The 16,487-nt window shown below is 32.8% G+C and overlaps 2 protein-coding genes and 1 long non-coding RNA gene across 9 annotated transcripts; 2 read left to right on the plus strand and 1 right to left on the minus strand.

Annotated features, from left to right (window-relative positions):
• Positions 1-416: 416 nt before the first annotated feature.
• On the plus strand, positions 417-3,720 carry LOC118647701. 4 transcript variants are annotated; one of them, XM_036293087.1, is made up of 4 exons: positions 417-2,598; positions 2,944-3,040; positions 3,317-3,407; positions 3,646-3,720. In XM_036293087.1, exon 1 carries the CDS (start codon positions 443-445, stop codon positions 1,643-1,645), a length of 1,203 nt encoding a protein of 400 aa, XP_036148980.1. In that variant the 5' UTR covers positions 417-442; the 3' UTR covers positions 1,646-2,598; positions 2,944-3,040; positions 3,317-3,407; positions 3,646-3,720. The 4 variants fall into 4 exon arrangements, with proteins under 4 accessions (XP_036148980.1, XP_036148981.1, XP_036148979.1 ...); XM_036293088.1 differs by having other exon boundaries at positions 3,320-3,407; XM_036293086.1 differs by having other exon boundaries at positions 2,944-3,407.
• LOC114254813 lies at positions 3,629-13,400 on the minus strand. Of its 4 annotated transcripts, none has more exons than XR_004964862.1 (5): positions 12,981-13,400; positions 9,174-12,905; positions 8,365-8,828; positions 4,977-8,126; positions 3,629-4,878 (listed from the first exon to the last, which is right to left on the minus strand). It is a non-coding gene; the product is annotated as an uncharacterized LOC114254813 (long non-coding RNA). The 4 variants fall into 4 exon arrangements; XR_004964861.1 differs by lacking the exon at positions 12,981-13,400 and having other exon boundaries at positions 8,365-8,452; positions 8,732-8,828; positions 9,174-10,409; XR_004964859.1 differs by lacking the exon at positions 12,981-13,400 and having other exon boundaries at positions 8,365-8,455; positions 8,732-8,828; positions 9,174-10,409.
• On the plus strand, positions 7,363-8,453 carry LOC114254812. Its single transcript, XM_036293090.1, has 3 exons — positions 7,363-7,559; positions 7,632-7,962; positions 8,047-8,453. The coding sequence occupies exons 1-3, from the start codon at positions 7,395-7,397 to the stop codon at positions 8,235-8,237; spliced, it is 687 nt and encodes a 228-aa protein (XP_036148983.1). The 5' UTR covers positions 7,363-7,394; the 3' UTR covers positions 8,238-8,453.
• Positions 13,401-16,487: the final 3,087 nt, after the last annotated feature.

Genomic DNA, 16,487 nt, shown 5'->3' on the forward strand with positions numbered 1-16,487 from the left:
TTATACAACAGTTCTAAAGTTTGACGACATTGTGTTTCTCGTTACACTAAAGGATATAGGAAAATTTGAGAGTCTTAACAATATATCGATCAACGTCTACGGGATCAAAAAGGAAATGGCGATGCTAAAGATTCTTCCGCTGCGGCTCTCTAATGACAAGAAAGAGAAGCAAGTCAATTTATTATACTTGCAAAATCTGCGCGAAGGCGGCGTGGGTCACTTTGCTTGGATAAAAAATCTGTCCCGTCTCGTCAGCTCCCAACTGAGCAAACATGATGGAAAAAGATACATTTGTGATCGGTATGTATACTATATTCTCATGCAAAAAAACTTTCATGATCTAGCAAAAAAGTAATAAAAATTTTTAAATTATTTTTACAGGTGCTTGCACTATTTTTCGTCTTGCGAAAGGCTGCAATTACATGATGTGGACTGCCAGACGATGAACGACTGTGCCATCACATTGCCCGCTGAAGACAACAAATGGTTAAATTTTCAGAACGTAAACCACAAGGAACGAGTGCCCTTCGTCGTCTACGCAGACCTCGAGTGTGTGCTGCGGAAGACACAACACAATGCAGAGCAAGCGTCGTACACATATCAACAACACGAAGTATTCAGCATCGGATACTCCGTGCGATGCTCGTACGACGACGCGTTATCTATGTATAGGTTTCGTCGCGATAAAGATTGCATCGCGTGGTTCACGAAACAAATCGAAGAATTAGCGCATAATGTTAAAACTCGTTTATCCACTAATGTCCCCATGGAAACGTTATCGAAAGAACAATTGGAAGCATACCGTAGCGCTACGCGGTGTCATATCTGCGATAAGCCGTTTGCGCCAGACGATACGCGGGTGCGCGATCATTGTCACCTGACCGGTCGTTACCGCGGTCTAGCACATTCTCTTTGTAATCTAAATTATCGAAATGTATCATATATGCCAATTATTTTTCATAATTTATCTGGATACGATTCACATTTCATTATTAAGCAAATAGCCACTGCGTTCAAAGGGAAGACCGACATACTCCCCATCACGAAAGAAAAGTACATTTCTTTCACAAAACATGTCATAGACACAGCCGATAAATTAAATCCACACAATTACATAAAACTACGGTTTATAGATTCATATAAATTTTTAAATACTAGTCTCGAAAAATTGGCATCGTTTCTAGGTAAAGAAAAATTAAAAATTGTACGTTCCAAATTTTTACACTTGTCTGACGAGGATTTCGATTTATTGACACGAAAAGGTGTATTTCGGTACGTGGATTGCGTGGACAAACTGCAGGACATATGTTTACCGCCGCGCAAATTATTTTTCAGTTCCCTGACCAGTGATACTGTATCCGAGAGCGATTACGCGCACGCCGAGAATGTCTGGGAGCGATTCTCCGTTCGAACGTTGGGTGAATACAGCGATCTATATTTGAAAACGGATGTGTTATTGTTATCTGACATTTTTGAAAATTTTCGCGATAAATGCTTAGAAAGTTACGGTCTCGATCCAGCACATTATTACACTCTCCCCATATACACGTGGGACGCTATGTTAAAATATACAAAAATTACTTTCGAACTGCTTACTGACATTTGGTCTGTTCTTTCTAGCTGCACTGTTGCACCGGTGCAATAAGTTAAAGTAAAACAAGTATATTTTTTCTCATTCTTATTGCACCAGTGCAACAGTGCAGCTAGAAAGAACAGACCAATTGACATGGTAATGTTCATCGAACGCGGTATACGCGGTGGCCTCAGTCAAGTGTTCAGGCAGACATGCGCGAGCCAATAACAAGTACATGCAGACGTACGACCCATTGAAACCATCCTCATATCTTATGTACTTTGACGTGAATAATTTGTACGGATGGGCAATGTGTCAGCCACTGCCCTATGGAGAATTTCAATGGGTTGAAGATGTCTCTAATTTTGACGTGTGTGCGATCGCTCCTGATTCACCAACGGGATACATTCTCGAAGTTGATCTCAAGTATCCTCGAGACCTTCACGATGAGCACACTGACCTACCTTTCTGCCCGACACGCCAGGCAAGCGTGAATATAAACTTTTAGCGACCTTGTATGATAAGAAACGTTACGTCATCCACTACCGCAACCTGCAGCAGTGCACGCGTCACGGTCTTCATATCGCGAAGATACACCGTGTATTAAAATTCGCACAATCTCCATGGCTCTGTAAGTACATAGAGTTAAACACACAATTCCGAATCATTGCTAAAAATGATTTCGAAAAAAAACTTGTATAAATTAATGAATAATGCGGTGTTTGGTAAAACCATGGAGAATGTGCGCAATCATGTTAACGTTAAATTGTTGACGACATGGGCGGGGCGGTATGGTGCGGAGACAATGATCGCGAAACCAAATTTTCATAGTCGAAGTATTTTTGCGGAAAATTGGTTACACGACATTAGTCCGAAAACTAGATGGGGAAAATGTTGGTACCAACAAAATTCTCTAGACATTTCAATTTCAATTTTTACAGGTTAGTAACACTGTTTAAGTAGTAAATCCACGAGTGTGCGGAGACGTTTTGACGTATGCGCGCGTCAAAAATAATAAATATCGCGTAAGTAAACTGTAATTAAAATAAATGTTAAAAAATCACAACTGAATATTAAGTACATAGAGAATATTAAGTACATAGAACAAGATAAAAAATGTTTTATATATTTATATTAATATATTAAATTATACTAAATTATATTTATATTATATTATATTATATTAAAGTAATTTTCAATTTCTTTAATGTGCCTTGATAGGCAAGATTTATGATTAAAATCTCGTTCTTTGCATTGGAATGATTATCAGTCGAGAAACAAAATCTTTATAAAGTAAAAGAACATGTATCTTATGTGCTTGTTGTAAACATAAATGAACTAATTCTTTTTTTAAATTAATTCTGTTTCAGTCAATTATTTGTAGGATGTTAACAGCCAGAGAACAATTCCCTGCCGAGTAAAGCTGCCAAATTCAGAGTCTGCTATGTTCCCAAGTGTGCCAAAATTGTAAGCAAAAGTAAAAATTACATTGTAACATTAGATTTATTATCAACAATGCAGCAACGGATTGATACCATAAACTGAGAAATCAGATTTGTCGAAACTGTTGTATTACAAAGAACATGTGCTGTTTGTACCAGCAATGTACTAACATTGTTTACTAGTAGAAATACTGTTGTGCTTATTGTCAATCTGTTATCAACGCTTTCGACAGACCTGCTTGTTGTTCATTGTCACTTTGTTATACAGTCTACTGACTGGTATATACATTTTATGTTTCAGTAGACAGAAAATGTGCTACCCGCATTAGCATTTGCGAGAATGGATTTGGAGTATCAATGGAATGCTTGTCCAGAAATCAAGGATTATTGTTGTAAGTAAATTTACACTATTTGGAGTAAAATAAAAAAAAAATATTAAGAAAGATGAGAAGAACTCACGAGTATAGGAAAAATAATTTAAAAAATATAGTAATATTAAATGTTAATTTACTCAAAGTTTTATTGTCCCACTAATTCGGATAATTTGTGTAAAATTAACAAAAGATCCAAATCTTTGTCATTTTCAATCGTATTCCAGATTTTTAATATTTCATTTTCTTTTTCTTTTAGGCTATAACGTTTCGTTCGTGCCCAAAATTGTGGATGCCTCGCAAAACTTCTAATACGCTTTTGATGTTCAGAAAGGTAAACTGTAAATAGATAGTAAATATTGCATTTTAAGAATAATTAATATGGTATGGAAATATGTTTACAAAATATGGCATTTAAGTTACCAAAAAATTCAGCAATTGTTGTGTGTTTTTTCAGATTTAACCGAAGTTCTCGGTTGTGTCTTTTTGATACATTATTGGTTCGGTGTATTTGTTGGAAAACCGAAAAAGATTCAGGCTTAAAACTGTTTATCCACGTGTCTTTATAATATTGGAAGAAAGACTGTAAATATGTGCAATCTTGGAAAATAATTCCCGATATCAGATTGAAGCCTTCTACTATTAATTTTTTTGGTAAAAAGGCTAATGATATCAATAATTTTGTGGCGCCCCAACCTACACCATTTTTATCATTTTTTAATATGCCGTGCTTTTCAGCATTGTGTACTAACGCCTGTAATAGGAAATTAATACAATTAAAATTGATTTACATTTTTGTTAATTAAGTTTAGTTATTTTTTATTACCTGGCTGTAGTGGAAGTAGCCAATAATTTTATTGGGAAAAACCGTACGCAAAGCTTTTTGTTCGGCTTTTTCAAAGTCTGACATTGCAATGTCAGGATTTATTTTTAATATATTTTTTATTTTTTTTAACACATTGACATAATTTTGTGTTGTGCGTCCTTCCATAATAGTGTACACTATTGGAAATGTCTAAAAAATTTAAAAATTATATTTAATTTACATTTATGTAAAATATAGAATTCCTGTTATGATTAAATAAATCAATTTAAATAATAAATAATAAATGGACTAATTATTTTACTTACTCTGTTATCATGTCTTAGAACAATTGTCCATAACTGACAATTCGTATTTTTTAATTGAGGAACTGTAGCAAAAGTTCCATCGACAAAAATTGTTAACTTGTCAGTTAAAGTATTTAACAGCAAATTTGATAACGTTTTATCAATAAAAATCAGTGTCTTTGTTAAATTGTTTGTAACAACGGATTCTACGACGAATGAGTCTTCTTTCTCTATTTTTAATAATTCTTGCCAATTGTTACTTTTTAAAGAAATATTTAACTCATTCAGATTTTGTGGAATCCGTTTGATATTTTTCTTTTTATGCCTTTCTATAGATTTTTCAATATTTGCAATATTTGTAAAATTTAATAAATGATCGTATCTAGAAATAAATTTACAAGTTACGATTTACTCACATATAATTACTATAGTCTTCATCAAAATAATTTATTATTTTCTATTTTATCTTTTTTAACTTACTTAGAGATGATTCTATTTTTTATTTCCCTCGATGTTTCAAAGGGTTGAGATTCCTTAATCTCTTTTTTTATATTATCTAATTGCACTGGCCTTTCGTGTTCGTGTCTTCCACTTAAAATATATTTGCCATTTTTTATCTTTAGGCGTGCTTTGCATTGCACATCTTTATTTTTTTTATAACTACAACGGTAATACCTGCCAGAAAATTATTTAGTATTAAATACATTAAATATAATATAATGTTTTTCTACGCTGATTGTATAGGACAAACGTTATCAATTTTTTTTACAGAATGTGAAGCATCAAAAATTTTAATTATTTCTCATACACTTATTAAAAGAATTAATAATTAATTTGTTAAAAAATTGATAGTACATATATATATATATATATATATACAAATAGAAAACTGCTCTTTTATTTTTCTATATTATAATCTTAATTGTAACTCTAAATTTCACTGTTAATCATTTCTGTTTACTTAGTATCTGCGTATGAGTTATCCAGATGGAAATTATATCCTTCATATAATTATCCTTTTGTTTTCTGAATCCTCGCAAAATTGTATTTTGCTTTTTCTGCCATAATGGAGAAATGTATACACAACTTTGGACACAATACAATAAATAACGCTAAACAATTAGGTTACTATAACAATCAGAAAGATTGAAACAGAGAAACAAATGCATAATACAAAACAAAAGTATAACGAATAATTGTAGTAAAGCGCGCGGTGTTTGACGTAATTTTAATTAAACATCCTGTAAAAAATATTGATAACATTTTTCCTACACAATCAGCGTAGAAAAACATGACATTAATTATATTTAAGGTATTTAATAGTAAATAATTTTCTGGTAGGTATCACGATTATAGAAAAAATAAAGATGTGAAGTTCAAAGCACGTCTAAAAATAAAAAATGGTGAATGTATTGTAAGTGGAAGACACGAAGGACACGAAAAATCAGTGCAATTAGATGACATTAAGAAATTAATTAAGGCATCTCAACCCTTTAAAATAATGAGGGAAATAAAAAATACGATTATCTCTAAGTAAATTAAAAAAGATAAAATAGAAAATAATAAATTATTATGGTGAAGATTAATGATTATATGGATAAATCGTAATTTGTAAATTTATTTCTAGATACGATTATTTATTAAATTTAACAAATATCGTAAATATAGAGAAATTTGTAGAACGCCATAAAAAGAAAAATATCGCACGGATTCCACAAAATCTATACGAATTATGTATATACTTGTTAAAAAAAAGAAAATTAGAAACAATTATTAAAAATAGACAAAACAAATTTATTCGTAGTAGAATCTATTATTACAGACAATACAACAAAAGCTTATTTTTATTAATAAGACGTTATCGAATTTAATAGTAAATAATTTAAACAAAAAGTTATTTTTGTTGATGGAACTTTTGACACAGAAACTCAACTAAAAAATTTTAATTGTCAGTTATAGACAGGTGTCATAAGATATGATAATAGAGTAAGTAATAAAATTAGTCCATTTTTAATTTATTCTTTAAGTAATTAGTTCATTTAATCACAACAAGAATTCCACAATTTATGTACATATTAATTAAATGTAATTTTAAATTTTTCAGACATTTCGAATAATGTATAATGAAAGCACTACGCAATATATTAACGTATTTTTTAAAATCACTAATATTTTGAAAATAAATCTTGACATAGCAACGATTTTGAAAAAATCAAACAAAAATCACTACATACGGTTTTCCTCGATACTAAAATTATTAACTATTTACAATTACAGTTAGAATAAAAAATAATAGTACGCTTAATTAACAAAAAATGCAAGTCAATTTTAATCGTGTTAATTTATTATTACAGGCAATAGTATACAATGTAGAAAAGTATAGAATATTAAAAAATTACAAGAATAGTGTAGGTTGTAGTGCAACAAAACTGTTAATATTAAGCTTTTTCATCCGAAACATTAATAGTAGAAGGCTTCAATATAATATCGAGAAATATGATCAAAAATTGCACGCCCTTGCAGTCCTTTCTCCAGTATTATGAAGATACGTGGATAAACCCGCTTTAAGTCGGCTTCTTTCTCGGTTTGTCAATAAATAGACAGGAATTAATAACGTCTCTAAAAGACAACCTTGAGAACTTCGGTTAAATCTGAAAAAACACAATTGCTGAATTTTTAGATATATTGAACGCCTCATTTTGTAAGCATGTTCCATATCATATTGATTATTCTTAAAATGCAATATTTACTATCTATTTACAGTTTACCTTTCTAAACATCAAAAGCGTATTAGAAGTTTTGCGAGGCATCCACAATTTTGGGCACGAACGAAACGTACCCAGTAAACATTGATACCTTTTAGAAATTTTTTAGACATTTCCAATAGTGTACACTATTATGGAAGGACGCACAACACAAAATTATGTCAATGTGTTAAAAAAAATAAAAAATATATTAAAAATAAATCCTGACATTGCAATGTCAGACTTTGAAAAAGCCGAACAAAAAGCTTTGCGTACGGTTTTTCCCAATAAAATTATTGGCTACTTCCACTACAGCCAGGTAATAAAAAATAACTAAACTTAATTAACAAAAATGTAAATCAATTTTAATTGTATTAATTTCCTATTACAGGCGTTAGTACACAATGCTGAAAAGCACGGCATATTAAAAAATGATAAAAATGGTGTAGGTTGGGGCGCCACAAAATTATTGATATCATTAGCCTTTTTACCAAAAAAATTAATAGTAGAAGGCTTCAATCTGATATCGGGAATTATTTTCCAAGATTGCACATATTTACAGTCTTTCTTCCAATATTATAAAGACACGTGGATAAACAGTTTTAAGCCTGAATCTTTTTCGGTTTTCCAACAAATACACCGAACCAATAATGTATCAAAAAGACACAACCGAGAACTTCGGTTAAATCTGAAAAAACACACAACAATTGCTGAATTTTTTGGTAACTTAAATGCCATATTTTGTAAACATATTTCCATACCATATTAATTATTCTTAAAATGCAATATTTACTATCTATTTACAGTTTACCTTTCTGAACATCAAAAGCGTATTAGAAGTTTTGCGAGGCATCCACAATTTTGGGCACGAACGAAACGTTATAGCCTAAAAGAAAAAGAAAATGAAATATTAAAAATCTGGAATACGATTGAAAATGACAAAGATTTGGATCTTTTGTTAATTTTACACAAATTATCCGAATTAGTGGGACAATAAAACTTTGAGTAAATTAACATTTAATATTACTATATTTTTTAAATTATTTTTCCTATACTCGTGAGTTCTTCTCATCTTTCTTAATATTTTTTTTTTATTTTACTCCAAATAGTGTAAATTTACTTACAACAATAATCCTTGATTTCTGGACAAGCATTCCATTGATACTCCAAATCCATTCTCGCAAATGCTAATGCGGGTAGCACATTTTCTGTCTACTGAAACATAAAATGTATATACCAGTCAGTAGACTGTATAACAAAGTGACAATGAACAACAAGCAGGTCTGTCGAAAGCGTTGATAACAGATTGACAATAAGCACAACAGTATTTCTACTAGTAAACAATGTTAGTACATTGCTGGTACAAACAGCACATGTTCTTTGTAATACAACAGTTTCGACAAATCTGATTTCTCAGTTTATGGTATCAATCCGTTGCTGCATTGTTGATAATAAATCTAATGTTACAATGTAATTTTTACTTTTGCTTACAATTTTGGCACACTTGGGAACATAGCAGACTCTGAATTTGGCAGCTTTACTCGGCAGGGAATTGTTCTCTGGCTGTTAACATCCTACAAATAATTGACTGAAACAGAATTAATTTAAAAAAAGAATTAGTTCATTTATGTTTACAACAAGCACATAAGATACATGTTCTTTTACTTTATAAAGATTTTGTTTCTCGACTGATAATCATTCCAATGCAAAGAACGAGATTTTAATCATAAATCTTGCCTATCAAGGCACATTAAAGAAATTGAAAATTACTTTAATATAATATAATATAATATAAATATAATTTAGTATAATTTAATATATTAATATAAATATATAAAACATTTTTTATCTTGTTCTATGTACTTAATATTCTCTATGTACTTAATATTCAGTTGTGATTTTTTAACATTTATTTTAATTACAGTTTACTTACGCGATATTTATTATTTTTGACGCGCGCATACGTCAAAACGTCTCCGCACACTCGTGGATTTACTACTTAAACAGTGTTACTAACCTGTAAAAATTGAAATTGAAATGTCTAGAGAATTTTGTTGGTACCAACATTTTCCCCATCTAGTTTTCGGACTAATGTCGTGTAACCAATTTTCCGCAAAAATACTTCGACTATGAAAATTTGGTTTCGCGATCATTGTCTCCGCACCATACCGCCCCGCCCATGTCGTCAACAATTTAACGTTAACATGATTGCGCACATTCTCCATGGTTTTACCAAACACCGCATTATTCATTAATTTATACAAGTTTTTTTTCGAAATCATTTTTAGCGATGATTCGGAATTGTGTGTTTAACTCTATATACTTACAGAGCCATGGAGATTGTGCGAATTTTAATACACGGTGTATCTTCGCGATATGAAGACCGTGACGCGTGCACTGCTGCAGGTTGCGGTAGTGGATGACGTAACGTTTCTTATCATACAAGGTCGCTAAAAGTTTATATTCACGCTTGCCTGGCGTGTCGGGCAGAAAGGTAGGTCAGTGTGCTCATCGTGAAGGTCTCGAGGATACTTGAGATCAACTTCGAGAATGTATCCCGTTGGTGAATCAGGAGCGATCGCACACACGTCAAAATTAGAGACATCTTCAACCCATTGAAATTCTCCATAGGGCAGTGGCTGACACATTGCCCATCCGTACAAATTATTCACGTCAAAGTACATAAGATATGAGGATGGTTTCAATGGGTCGTACGTCTGCATGTACTTGTTATTGGCTCGCGCATGTCTGCCTGAACACTTGACTGAGGCCACCGCGTATACCGCGTTCGATGAACCACACACCCCTACTACTCCCTAGGGTCCACCCTCTATATACTTTTAAAGTTCCAACCCCAACCCTCGACCCCCTCATCGTTGTCAAGATATAAAATTTTAAAGTATTATATAACAGCCTCACCAATTCTTCTAGAACCTTCTAGAATGTTCTAGAACTTTCTAGAACATTCTCGAAGGCGTTCGAGATTTTTATAAATATTAAAAACTAAAAGGGAAAGATCCCCAGCGTGAGCATCACTGTAATAGTTGAGAAACTCTGAAATATTCACTGCGTAAAATAATATTTTATAAAAGTCTTAAAAGACGAAGTACGCAGCGACGGTCGGCAAAACTCAAAGACACCCCCAGACTAAATTCCGAGAATGTAACCGCCAGACTGTCGCCGGCGGCATCTTTTGAAGTAACACCTGCGGCTGATGCAATCCCTACCTCACACCGCACCCCGCGGCTTCCAAACTGACAGTATATAAGAGCGCTCGCCGCGGCGGAACGGCATTGCGTGCGGACCCTTCAAGCAGAAAACATCTAAATTGCGTGCGGACCCTTCAAGAAGTAAAGATCTTAAAATACGTATCACTTCAACGACGAAACTTACCGCCAAATCGCGCACGACCGCCATTTTGTCGACACACCCAAGACTGTATTCTCATACAATAAAGACAAATTATAACGAATTTCGGGGTCCAGCTCTAATTCATTTCACGCCCCTAGCTGTTCTACAAACAATTTGGTAAGTTTAATACAATTAATTCACACTTATTTCACTGAAGTATATATATATATGTGTCGAAATCTTATTTCATGTCTCTGACTAGTTGAATTACTATTTATTTGAACAAGATACACTATTGCCGCACGTAATCACTTATTTAATAATTAATTAATTATTTAATTGACTGGAATTATATTAACTTAATATTTAATTAATTATTCAACCTACTGAGATTACATACATAATTACTTACTCAATATCCAAACGATTATATAATTAACTACATATATTTCACTATTCAATTAATTATTTTACTAATTGCAATTTCATACATGACCACATTTTAATATTTTTTATATTCAATCCAAATAAATTATATTTATTTAATATTTAACTAATTATTCAATCAACTGAAATTATACACTGTATCACAAAATTGTTATTCAACCTACAATTTAATTAACTGAATTTATATTCATTGTTTATTGAATAAATTGCCTAATTGCTTGGAATTTCACACAATCAATGTTCGATATATTAATTATTAATTGCAATTATCTAAGGAATTATAAATAACTCAATTTAATAAATCTAAATTATTACTTCCTTAAATACTAATAGTATCTGATCCTATGTGACTATATAACAAAATCAATTATTAAATCAATTGTAATTATTACAGATATTGCATTTTTAATGAAACTTAATTACCTTTAATTTGAATATTATCAAACTTAGTCACATATTTAATGAATAAACCAAATAATTGCATTTACGCCCAAATATTATATTTTAATGAATTGTAACCACTTTTACAATTCGAATATTGATTGTTACTGTATTTGAATACCTGCAATAATTATTATGCTAACAAATTCCATTATTACCTCATATGACCATTCATTATACATGTAAATTATATTTTCAATCAAATTTAATTGGATTATTACTCATTTATCACAACAATATACATAACAGAATATTTAATTAACTGAAATCACATTTCCAGTCAATCTTAATTATTATTAAATAAATAAAACATATTTATTTCTCTGTCCAAATATTTACCACTAATTCTAACTGCTATTATATCCAAATAATGAATATATACATAAATAAAATATTTTTGTTTCTCAGATTTTGACATTCTATTACAATTAATTCATATAAATAATTCCAATTAAATACAATTACTGATTAATGATTATTTTGACAATTATTATTTAATAACTAGCATTACTTATGCACGTGATTGAATTTGATTGAAAAACAATATTATTTTACCAAATATATATATGTATGTCTATTTCTATTGTCTGATAACCACTAATTAATTTGCATCTCTTTGCTAACAACAAATTTAGACAGTGAAGTGCTCCTATAGGTCCTAATCCTTTATGCGATCTCGGTATATTACAGTAATCAGACACGGATGGAGTATTCGTGATCTGATGAATCGTTTTCTATACTTAAGATATTTTAATGAACTAAATATATAAATTTCTGATCGCATCCCTCTACCTTTGTAATAAACAAATTAAAGAATCGTTTCATTAATAAATATTTCGATACTATTATTCCCTCTAAATTAAATTCATTACAAATAATTTCTCGAGTGCAATAAAGATCACCGTCTCGTTGCGTCGGCTACTTAAAATAAGAAGTCGAGCTCAGTCACCCAACAGCTTGGTTGTATTAGCTGACTGGAGCCCGTTGAGGGTACTCCTGGTGATAACAAGCTGAGCATGTCGATATTTAATATCTATGTTGCAGCGAGGTAATACCAGCCTTGATCCGTCGGCTTGTTAATTATAATTTTCCAGACAATCAAATAAATTTTAAGCAACATATTCTAATTAATTAACCAATTTATTATTTAATATTCAACATCAGGGAATAATTACTCTCCAATTTTACTTTCTCCTTTTCAAGAGTGACCATGCGTCTTGTTCAATACTTATTACATTATCGAATGGCAAGATTTCAGTGCGTCTGCGTTGTTTAACGCCGAGTTCATGTTCCGCCGGCTCGTCACTGGTATTGACGGGTTTGTTGGACTTGTCCCATACGTCTAGGGCCCTGAACGATGGTCATCTTAGTACCCCCTGGGATGATCACCTCGTACTGAATATACCACCAGTTGCCATTCGTCGATCTTGAATAATAATTAAATAAAAGTTTAAACATAAATTGGTCACTCTCGTTCAAATTATTGTGTGACTATATATACTCAAGTTCAGCAAGAGTTCAGTGCGTCTGCGTTATTAACGCCGAGTTCTTGTTCCGCCGGCTTGTCACTGGTATTGGCGAGTTTGTTGGGCTTGCCCATACGTCTAGGGTCCTGAACGATGATCATCTCAGTCACTTCCTGAGTATGATCACCTCGTACTGAGCATACCACTAGTTGCTGAACATAAAGAGTTAAAATTAAAACAGTCGCACTTGTTCGGGAAAAGCAATCTCGCATAAAGAGCGAATCTTGAAATAACTCATTAATAACTTCAATTCATTACGACCTATCTTATCCTAATTTCTACGATATCACTTCACACAAGGTAAGACGCACGAATACTAAACAATAACGCTTATTTAGGTGTTGAGAAGCCACGCTATATTTTATAATCGTTATATATTTTATAACAGGGAAGGTTGGTTCCCTGTAGAACCAGGGACTTTCCACCGTAAGTTTATTCTATTTTCATTAAGATATACAAGTTTCGATTAAACTACGACCGCCTCGAGAATCAAGAATCTTAAAAGAATAATTCCTTCGCGGATTTCTTTTCGGATTTTGACAATATTTAATTATAATCTTTATCCATCCAAATTATTAATGCATACGCGAGATCCACCATCTCTCTCATTTTTATTGTTTGACAATTATTACTGTTTAAGTCTCATGCAGACATTTTATTATCGTATTAATGTTCTATAATTTCAATATCACTTTAATCAATTGCTAAATCCCAGCGTCGGCTCCAGACATTCTTTTCTCTTATTTGCGTCATCACCTACTGAGCAACTTAACAAGATTATATTTAATATAATATTTTATAAAATAAAAATTATAATATTCCATAATATCTCTTACTTAAATAATTGCGCCTACACGAACGAATATTCGTTTTCTCACTTTTAACGAGCCTCATATAATTTCGAGATTATCAGTTCAATTACAAAATGAATCCTCATCTTATCACAAAGTAAGAAATCACCACTCAATTAATTTAATTAAAGGCGCGATTATTAATTATTAAATTGTAACTTATTATTAAATTGATTATATTAATATTTTTGCCTCTTACGTACAAATTCATACTGATATCTATTCAATAATTATAAATCAAGTCATTTGTCTCACAATTACATTATATTAACGCATGAATGTCAGAATACTGTACCTTTTATTTCAAATAACCAATTACACATATATCAAGCTCCTTACAAGTCAATAATTCTTATATCAGAATCCCACATCTTTTATTTTTAATAATCAATACATGTATCAAATATTTTACGGGTTATTAAATCCCGATCTTCCATTTTTCACTGATTTTCCAGCATTACTACGCAGTCCTCAACAAGGGAGAATTTATTACAGAGAAATAAATATAAAATAAATGAATAATAAAATAAACAAAAATAAATAAATAAAAACAATCATTTACCCCGTCTCTCATCCTTTATTTTCTCCACTCAATAAGCGATAAACGATCCTTCTGGCTCTTGGCGTTCCCTGGGAATTAAGCAGACGTGCTGCGGTCGCCCTGAAATTACAAATAGAGAGCCCCGTTTGATGAAAACCGCGAAAGCTGCTACCCGCGAGTAATCACCGACGGATATAAAACGGTTCTAATTTTCGACCGGTAACGCGCGGAAGTAACGTTTCGGGTAACCATAGATTTGGTATCTTCGGGAATTAACGCTTCCAAGACGTTACAGTAGCTCACATTCGTAGAATCCTCCAGCGATAGGTTTTCCACAGGAATTCTCCAGTAGATATGTCACAGGATTAGTTTCTGCACTTTGATGATTTTAAATATTTCCGTAGTCCAATTTGATGTATAGCCTTTCTTAAAAACAGTTTTGAATTTGCGTACCGAGTCACCTACTTTAAATCGCGCGAATGCTGCAACTTTTACGTGACTGTACACCGTGGTTAAGAGTTTTTTAGCGATTGCTGGCGTAACATCGATGAGTCGCATGCAGATAGTTCGATGCTTTCGTATGTTGTATTCTGACACAAGACATGGCAGCAAATCGATCCATCTATAATTTCCATTGAGTATAAATTGTTTCCACATAACGTTCTTTAATGTGCGGTTAAAGCGTTCGACAACTGATGCTTTCATTATGGAGTACGTAGAATAATGATTGATATCATGTTTTTTCAATAGTTTCTGCACGTTTACGTTATAAAGTTCCTTTCCTTTGTCTGTTTGCAAATTTTTCGGACACCTTTCATCTTTCCGAATTATCTTTGCAATCGCAATAGCAACTTCGCTACCACTCTTGGCCTTAAGCGGCACAGCCCATGCATGCTTGCTCAGCACGTCGATAACGGTGAGTATGTAGTGATAACCTCGGTTAAATTGCGTGTAAGGACGCATCTCAACTACATCCGCCTGCCACAGGTCATCATATCCGCGAACTATGACATGTCTTCGAGGAAAATTTCTTTTCGCCGGAGCATGCAACTCCTCAACCAGCAATTGTTTCTCAGACATGTTTGGAGTATAATATGTAAATGACACATATATTTGATGTATCGACTTTTTTACTCTGCACGATGAGTCACCGCGTCGAGCTGTCTTTGAAACTCGTTTAGCATATGAGCTGTAATTTCCACTCTACTTTAAAGTGCCTCAATTTTCCCCTCGATTTCATCCTGTCGATCCTTTAAAATTTTCACGGTCTGCTGCACGTATCGTTTATTGGCTGCATCAGTATCGTCTACAGGCAGCGCTACACGTCGAATTTTGCGCGACTTTGCATCAAAATCAGTGGCAGCCATGCAAAGAGCGTTATCGCGCACGTAATTTCTGACTAATCCACTTCATTGATAGTATGGTTCCGCACCACCTCTTCCAAGCGATGTTCCAAACTTGTTGATTGACATTTCGATGTTGACTAAATAGTTTGTTTCATGCAGTTTTAATTTATAATAAGACCAACCTCGCGAAGTTCTTCAATAATTGATAGAATCTCGTTGTCGTGAGCATTGTGCCCTGCCTGGTGTGAGGCCTCGAGCAATCGAAGACGATCCACAAGCTCGTTAGGATCATCCCAATGAACATAATCGATTTTGTTATCATTTAATGTAATAGCGCTCGGTATACCTTGTCCAACTTTTACGTCTGTTACTAAGGGCGCAATTATATTTTTATATTTAGACCTTTTGTTGCCCATTACTTGATTATGTGCAATATGCCCGCGTCTATATGCATTTGTTATCTATATCCTTATCTATCACTAAAAATCCATACTTTTGTTGCCAACAAGTATGACAAATTGCTAAAATTCTCATAAGACATGTCGGTATTTACATGATCGTTGTACGCGTGCTTTAGATTAGTACCACCCTGCTTGAATAAAATTAGCAAATTCGCATTGTCGCGTATAAGATGTTTCGGTATCTTTGCATACGTCTGACAGAGATAGAAGCAGTCGACATCCACGTGTCGCCCCATTGCAAAGTAGTCTCTTATCGTATCTTGCTTATCACACGCCACGTCAT

Source organism: Monomorium pharaonis, chromosome 10 (assembly GCF_013373865.1).
Source record: "Monomorium pharaonis isolate MP-MQ-018 chromosome 10, ASM1337386v2, whole genome shotgun sequence".
NCBI classification, from domain to species: domain Eukaryota; kingdom Metazoa; phylum Arthropoda; class Insecta; order Hymenoptera; family Formicidae; genus Monomorium; species Monomorium pharaonis.

Excerpts from the sequence above, each read along its gene's own strand:
- LOC118647701 (XM_036293086.1), top strand. The coding sequence starts at position 443 with ATGAACGACTGTGCCATCACATTGCCCGCTGAAGACAACAAATGGTTA.
- LOC114254812 (XM_036293090.1), top strand. The coding sequence starts at position 7,395 with ATGGAAGGACGCACAACACAAAATTATGTCAATGTGTTAAAAAAAATA. Across the intron at positions 7,560-7,631 it reads GCTACTTCCACTACAGCCAG|GCGTTAGTACACAATGCTGA; the intron begins GTAATAAAAAAT and ends TTCCTATTACAG. Across the intron at positions 7,963-8,046 it reads AACAATTGCTGAATTTTTTG|TTTACCTTTCTGAACATCAA; the intron begins GTAACTTAAATG and ends ATCTATTTACAG.